Raw genomic sequence first — 8,274 nt, 5'->3', positions numbered from 1 at the left:
ACATTACCCCGGGCCCCGGGGGTCAGAACAGGGGCTGAGCCTGACTCCAAGCCCAGCCTCCCCTCACTGAGGCCACAGTCTTCCTGACGCCTCCCCGGTGCTCCTTCCTGCGTTGCTGGCAGGACGGGATGGCTTTCTGCAGTCTCCCCTGGCCTGGGTCCCACCCCTGCTGGGAGGCAGAGCCAGTGCTTCCCAGAAGCCAACAAGCTGCAAAGTGGTTCTTCCCACGGCTGTGGCTGTGGCCAGCTGCTGGGAGGAGCCTGTCCATTGGCTCCTGGACTGCCTTGCTCAGGACCTCCGGATGCCAGGGGTGGTATCAGGGCCTCTGAGGTAATTCTACATGCCGAGCAGACTCAGCTTAGAGAAACGGTGTCATGGTGCTGGGCTAGGAACAGAGGAGGCTAAATGAAGGACTCCAGAGAGCTGCAGGTGGATCTGGACCAAATCCAGAACCCAACGCCTCACTCCCTCCTGGGGAGGGAGCTGGGCAGAGACTTGGGGCAGGCAGTGAGGTGGGGATAGGTGAGCAGCACTTGTGGCGACTGGCCCCAGTGTGATTTAGGAGGGGTGTGGTGTGGGATCCCAGGGAGATGACCAGTCAGCCCTGCCCTGGCTTTGACATGGGGGTACCTGGCAGTGGTGGCTACAGAAGTCCAGTTTGCCATGAGAATGGCACATAAAAAGGCACTGGGGTGGGCACCTCTGGGGCATGGAAGTCACTGGGAGACACAGGGATGGAGTGGGTCACCTGTATGGAAGACTCGGCAGTGAACAGCACAGGCCCGAGCCCATCCCTGTCCACGTGAGCTTATGGCCTGATGCAGAGACCACCAGGGGCTCCAGGAAAGTTAAGGTGCATGGAGAGAAACGATGGGCCAGGGCCAGGCCCAGGGTGGTTTAGGGAACGCCAGTGTCTTGGGTAGAATAGCAAGGCCAGAGATTGGAACTGAGCTGACAGCAGGGCAAAGTGAAGGAGCCCAGTATTGGAAGATCGGCTCCAAATGTATCTCTGCAAAGAGACTGCAAGTGAGCTCATGTGTGAAGGACCAGGCAGAGGTGAGGGCTAAGTGAGGCCAGCAGTGGCCTGGGCACAGGAAGATGGTGAGTGAGAATCCACCAGAGCTCCTATGCAGGAGTGCAACACCACTGCTGTTTAATTCAGTTCGGCTTCACCTGTTTAAAACTGTAACTCTCTAGAAGGGTGAATAGTGAAAGCCTCCCTTCTGCCCCTGCCCAGCCACTCAGTGTCCCCAGGCACCAGCGCTGCTCCCAGTCTCCAATGTCCTCCAGGGCTCTTCATTTCTGGGCTAGAAGCAGGGAAACCAGAGTGTGACGGGAAAGAAGAGGAGGTGGAGGAAGGCTGATGGGGTCACACGCTGCTGGGATGCCAGCTGAGAGCAGTGGGGCACTGCTGAGCTGAGGGACTGGGTGGGTGCAGATGGAGCCCTCCATGGGCTCCTTCAGGTACCAGGAGCCCTCCCTGAGATTTAGGACACATCCAAGGGTGACAGCTTGAGGTTGGATTTTTATTATTTTATTTGTATAGTACAATCTCTGTGGTAGCAGAAATATATGCACAAAAAACAATTAAGAGTTCAGAGTAAAAAAAGTCAGCTAAGACTGTATCCCGTGGGACATTTCATATATATGGATTTCACAGCTACACTCAATCCACGCCGTTCACCACATAGAGGCTGCTATCTCCCACAAGAATGATGATGTCAGGGACATCGGGAAAGGTAAGGGCCGGGAAACTGAGCCCTCAGAGAACCCAGACCAGGGTTTCCCTCACCCTGCCCGGGGGCGGCCCAGCCCACTCAACAGGATCCCACACTTCAGGCAGAGCAGAGGGCAGGAGAGGCCCAAAGAGCTGGGTCAATCAGCTGGCTCCCCTGGGAGAGGAGCTGGGAGACAGGGAGGTCCTCACACTGCCCGGTGGCCACGCACGGCTGTCTGCACACTCCATCAGGAGGAAGGGCAGGGAGAAGTCACACACAGTACAGTGAAATTCATCAATGTCACACACCCAGCAGGAGGGGAGAGCTGTGCTCCACACGTAAGCGGCAGCAATCCACTGCTCCAGCTTCAGCCATGGGACCAAGAGGATACAGGAGCAGCTTCTGGGGGCCCCAGGCAGAAGCTACCTTGCAGTAGTGACTGGCGACTTCACAGTACATCTCTGCTCACTTGCCGTCCCTTGGGAATGAGCAGCGTCTATAACACATCGCCATCTACAAAAGCCTGGTCACAGTGTTCACCAGCACATTCATGAAAAAAAAAAAAATTAAATCAACATTAACCAAAGTACCTGCAAGTAACACTGCTTACTCTTGCTGTTTGCCCTTTCTGACTGGAAACCTTAGCCCTCAAATATGAAACGCCTTCTCTAGATTAAAAGGATTCAGAGATGTTGCACTATTGCACTATATTTCTGCTTCCCAATCTCGTTTCTGAGTCCTAGTGAAATTGTAAACAAGAGGTGAAATAAATGTCGCTCCATTTTAATACAGTCTTTAGTATCATAAACATCTGTATTCAGTAGTGAGCCACCCAAAGCCTCCTGCCACAGGAGCAGTAGTCGAAGCACAGAGGGGACCCCGCTCCGCCGCCTCCCCATGCAGTCCAGTGATGAGGTGGATGGAGTCCTCCCCACAGTCACACCCCAAGCTTCCTCTTCTGGTGGAAATAGGCATCAAACCTTGCTTGGGCGTAGTCCTAGGAGAGAGCAAAGAGAAGCAAGGAATCCTGCTGGCCTGACCCCTGCCCATGTGTCCCCCAAACCCCACCCCTGGCAAGAGCTGAGGGCACGGACCCATGAGACCAACAGCACAGGACTGGCCTGTGCAGCAGGGCTGCTCCGCAGGTGCAGGCTCCTGCAGCTCCTGGCCCACCCTGCACACCTTCATTCTCAGGAGGCCTGTTTACAGGCATGGGCCAGCCCAGCCCTGCCTCTCAGGATGGACGTCTCGTCCACACGCTTGGCACTGCTACCATTCATCACCTTGTTAACCTTGGGTGCTGTGGGCACTGGCTGACCGACATAACACACTTTTTAGAGCAAAAGGCCCCTGGGACATAGGCAAGTCTAGAATAGAAGGGGAGAAAAAAGAGGATGCCCGTTGCCTATTTCCTGGGATCTCCTGCAGCATGACTTTTAAGAAAGACACTGAGAGGCAAGGGAGAACACCTGGCTTGGTGTTCTGTTTCTGCCACTATATTTTTCTGGGTCTCTTCCCTCATCTGTCCATCAGTGAGGACAACACAATCTCAAAGACCCACTCCTAATCTAAAAGTCTGCAATTCTAGAAGCCAGGAAGATTACAATAACACTTTTTTGAAAAATTAACTCTGAGCTGTAATTTCTACTCTATAAGCATGAGCCCATTTTAAGTGTCCAGTTGGAGGGCTTTCACAGATGCATCCAGCCAGTTCTCCACCACCGCAGTCAGGAGGAGACCTGTGTTTCCAGCATCCCTACAAGCTCCCATGGGCCTCTTGCAGTTGGCCACAGGCAGCCACCGACTCAATTTTTGTCACTATGGATTGGACTTTTCTTTCCTAGAGTAGCACATAAATGCCACCATACAATATGCACCCTCGTGCCTAGCTTCTCAGTGTGATGTCTCTGAGTGGCCCATGCTGTCATGCATTCGTGCCACCTTCCTTTGCACTGCCAAGTGTTCTCAGTACACGGATCTGGCACTGCAGTATCCACGCACCTGCTGACTGGCATTGAGGCTGCTTCCAGTTTGGGACAATTACCAATGAAGCTGCAGGCCAGGCATGGTGGCTCACACCTGTAATCCCAACACTTTGGGAGGCCAAGGCCGGCAGATTACTTGAGGTCAGGAGTTCAAGACCAGCCTGGCCAATATGGAGAAACCCCCTCTACTAAAAATACAAAAATTAGCTGGGTGCAGTGGTGCACGCCTGTAATCCCAGCTACTCAAGAGGCTGATGCAGGAGAATGGCTTGAACCCAGGAGGCAGAGGTTGCAGTGAGGCAAGATTGGGCCACTGTACTCCTGCCTGGGCAACAGAGTGAGACTCTGTCTCAAAAACAAACAAACAAATGAAGTTGCTATGAGCGTTTGAGTGCAAGTCTTGGTGTGGAATCTGTTTTCATTTGTTCTGGAAAAATTCCCCAGGAGGGCTGCTGGGTAGTCTAACGCACGCATCTTCACACCGGCTGTCGCAGACTGCATTCCCAGCAGCAGTGCACGCGCATTCCCATTGCTCTATCTGCTCGCCAACATGTGAGACTGTCAGTTCTTTCAAGTTTCAGCCACCACTGTGGGTGTGTAGGGTATCGCAATAAGGCTTTGATTCATATTTCTTTAATGACTAATTATATGAAACACATGAAAAGATTCTTACTGGCCATGTGTTTCTCTTAAGTGTCCAAATCTTCTATCCATTTATAAAGCACGCTGAGACCGGGTGTGGTGGCTCACGCCTGTTTTCCCAGTACTTTGGGAGGCCAAGGCGGGCGGATCACCTGAGGTTAGAAGTTGGAGACCAGCCTGACCAACACAAAGAAACCCCGTCTCTACTAAAAATACAAAAACAAAATTAGCCGGGTGTGGTGGTGCACGCCTGTAATCCCAGCTACTCGGGAGGCTGAGGCAGGAGAATCATTTGAACCCAGGAGGCAGAGGTTGTGGTGAGCCGAGATCATGCCATTGAACTCCAGCCTGGGCAACAAGAGCGAAACTCCATCTCGAAATAATAATAATAATAATAATAATAATAATATTAATAATAATAATGCAGGCTGTTTGGTTTCTGGCTGAGTTATGAGTTCTTTATATATCCTAAATATGAATCCTTTATTAAATATACATTTGTACTATTTTCTCCCAGTCTGTGGCTTGCCTTTTCATTTTCTCCATGATATCGTTCAAAGAGTTTTTCATTTTGATGAAGTCCAACTGTGATGATATATATGAGTGTTTTTGTAGCTGGTCCCTGTCTCATAACTCCCATAGCCCTTACTACAGTAAACAGAATCTCCCTCTCTGACCTTCTGCCGTCCTTTCACCTGCCCAAAGCTAGACTCTGATCTGACTGTGGGTCATAAGACTCTTATTCCAGAGAGGGTCCTGCCTCCTACCCTGGGATAAGGAATGCTGTGCAAAGAGGCCCAAAGAACCTGGTCAGGCCTTGCCGGGTTTGGATCACACCTTTTTTGGTCCAATCACATTTCAACATTGTTGTCCATGTTTCAATCATGCCTATCCAATGACATTTCCATAAAATGCCCAAGAGGACAGGGTTTGGGGAGTTTCTAGAGAACCGCAGGTGGAGGCTGACAGGAAGGTGAACAAGAATGAGTTCCCCAACCCACCCGCAGGGACAGAAGCTCCTGTGCTCAGAATCCTTTCAGACCTCACCCCACCTATGTATCTCTTCACCCTTAAAATACCCTTTGTTAGCTAAGCATGGTGGCGGAACGTCTGTAGTCCCAGCTACTTGGAAGGCTGAGGCAAGAGGATCACTTGAGTCCAGAAGTTGGAGACAGCCTGGGCAATACAGTGAGACCCTGCCTTTAAAAAAAAACATACACCGGTAAACTTACATGTTTCCCCGAGTTCTGTCAGCCGCTCTAGCAAATTAATTGAACCCAAGGAGGGGAACGTGGGAACCCCAATATATGGCTGGTTGGTCAGAAATTCCAGAGGCCTGGACTTGCAACTGGTGTCAGAAGTGGAGGGCAGTCTTAAGTTCTCAGCCCTCAACCTGTGGGGTCCGATTCTCTCCCCAGGTAGACAATGTCATAATGGAATTGGAGGACACCCATCTGCTATCCACTCCAGAACTGATTGCTTGTTTGTAAGGGGGGAGAACCACCCCCTGACTTTAGTCTTCTGTGGTGATGATTGCTGCTGATGAAAGGAATGGGAAAAAGCACTTTGGTTTTTATGTGTTTTCTGCTCACAGCAACTTACTCTATTTTTTCCTCTTTTATGGCTAGTGCTTTATGTAACCCAATAAATCTGGGCTTAAGTCAGTAAGCTTTTTTTTTTTTTTTTTTTTTTTTTGAGACAGTCTCTCGCTCTGTCCCCCAGGCTGGAGAGCAGTGGCGCAACCTCCGCTCACTGCAAGCTCCGCCTTCCAGGTTCACACCATTCTACTGCCTCAGCCTCCTGAGCAACTGGGACTACAGGCGAGCAGCTGGGACTACAGGCGCCCGCCACCAGGCCCGGCTAATTTTTTGTATTTTCAGTAGAGACGGGTTTTCACCGTGTTAGCCAGGATGGTCTCAATCTCCTGACCTTGTGATCTGCCCGCCTCAGCCTCCTGAAGTGCTGGGATTACAGGCGTGAGCCACCGCGCCCGGCCTAGGTCACTGAGCTTTTCTCTTGTGTTTTCTCACAGAAACTTAATAGTTTTAGCCTTCACATTTAGGTCTGTTACCTGTTTCAAGTTGACTGCTGTTTATGGCACGGAATCAGGTTCAGTTTTTTCTCCGTATGACTCTTCAAATGTTCTTGCATTGTTTTTTGAAAATATAATCCTTTCCCTCTTAAATTACCTTGGCCTTTCTGTTGAGTACCAGGTGATTATATACATATGGATCTATTTCTGGGCACTATATTCTGTTCCATCTGATTTGTTTTGTTTTGTTTTTGAGATGGGGTCTTGCTCTGTTGCCCAGGCTGGAGTGCAGTGGCGTGATCTCGGCTCACTGCAACCTCTGCCTCCCGGATTCAAGCGATTCTCCTGCCTGTCTCCCAAGTAGCTGGGATTACAGGCGTGTGCCACCACACGCTAATTTTGTATTTGTAGTAGAGACGGCGTTTCTCCATGTTGGTCAGGCTGGTCTCGAACTCCCAACCTCAGGTGATCCACCTGCCTTGGCCTCCCAATGTGCTGGGACTATAGGCATGAGCCACTGCACCTGGCTGGCTGTGAGTTTTTCATACATGCCTTTATCTGGCTGAGGAACATCCCCTCTAGTCCTAGTTTGCTGACATTTTTTAAAATCACATTGGATCTTGACAAATTCTTTTTCCTGTGGTTCCTGAAATCATCATATGGTTTTTCACCTTCGTTCTGTTAATATGAAGAATTATATGAACTGATTTTTTCAAATACAAACCAGCCTTACATTCCAGGGATAAATGCCACTTGGCTATAATATATTATCCTTCTACATATGTTAATAATTTAATTTTTGCCAATGTTTTGATAGGGATTTTGTGTAATATTTCTTCTTATGTAATATAAACATTTAAGCTACAAAGCCGTAAGTTTATAAATACTGCTTTATGTATATCCCACAAATACTGACATGCTATGTTTTCATTATAATTCAGTTTAAAATATTTTCTCATTTTCTTTTTAATTTCTTTGACCCAGGGTTTATTTAGAAATGTATTGTTTAATTTCCAAATAATTGATAATTTTCTAGGTATCTTTTGTTGTTGATTTCCACTTAAATTTCACTGAGAACATATCTGGTATTACTTCATTCCCTTTGAATTTATCAAGACCTGTTTGATGGCCCAGCATATGGTCTATCTTGAGAAATATTCCATATTCATTTGAAAATAATGTGCACCCTGCAGTTGCTGGTGGGTTTAATGAACGTGCATGAGGCCAGGCTGGCAGGGAGAGTTGTCAGGCCCTCTCTCTCCTTCTGTGTGTGTTCTTCCTTGTTCTAATCACAGAAGAGGAGTGGTGAGATCTCCTGTGTTTGTTTTGTTTTTCTTTTTGAGATAGAGTTTCGCTCTTATTGCCCAGGTTGGAGTGCAATGGTGCCATCTCAGCTCACTGCAAACTCCGCTTCCCGGGTTCAAGTGATTCTCCTGCCTCAGCCTCCCTAAGTAGCTGGGATTACAGGCATTTGCCACCATGCCTAGCTAATTTTTGTATTTTTAGTAGAGACAGGGTTTCACCATGTTGGTCAGGCTGGTCTCGAACTCCTGACCTCAAGTGATCCACCCCCCTCGGCCTCCCAAAGTGCTGGGATTACAGGCATGAGCCACCACACCCGGCCGAGATCTCCAACTTTAATCATGAATCTGCCAGTTTCTTCTTTCACTTTTGTCAGTTTTCACATCATGTCTTTTGAAGCAAGACAAGGATTTTTAATGTCCTCTGGATGTACTGATGCCTTTATCATCACAAAATGCCCTTCTCTCTAGTAATATTCCTTGTTACGAAGTATGCTTTGTCTTACAGTATCATTTGACCATGACTCAAATCTGCTTTAAAACTCCAATGTCCCTTTCTTTTACCTAACATCATCTTTGCATTACCGAACCTTCTG

The 8,274-nt window shown here is 48.7% G+C and overlaps 1 protein-coding gene across 4 annotated transcripts in view; it reads right to left on the bottom strand.

Annotated features, from left to right (window-relative positions):
• Window positions 1-1,512: 1,512 nt before the first annotated feature.
• CHKA (choline kinase alpha) overlaps window positions 1,513-8,274 on the bottom strand; it is a 71,017-nt gene continuing 64,255 nt past the window's right edge. For all 4 annotated transcript variants that reach the window (XM_037998938.2, XM_007962412.3, XM_007962275.3 and 1 more), the window contains one exon: window positions 1,513-2,715. In XM_037998938.2, the coding sequence (XP_037854866.1) occupies window positions 2,656-2,715 (60 nt within the window). In that variant the 3' untranslated portion in view covers window positions 1,513-2,655. The remainder of the gene's footprint in view (window positions 2,716-8,274) is intronic.

The sequence above is a fragment of the Chlorocebus sabaeus genome, chromosome 1 (assembly GCF_047675955.1).
Source record: "Chlorocebus sabaeus isolate Y175 chromosome 1, mChlSab1.0.hap1, whole genome shotgun sequence".
Classification (NCBI taxonomy): domain Eukaryota; kingdom Metazoa; phylum Chordata; class Mammalia; order Primates; family Cercopithecidae; genus Chlorocebus; species Chlorocebus sabaeus.
Note: the sequence above shows the minus strand (reverse complement) of the source record. Positions and strands in the feature narration are given on the sequence as shown.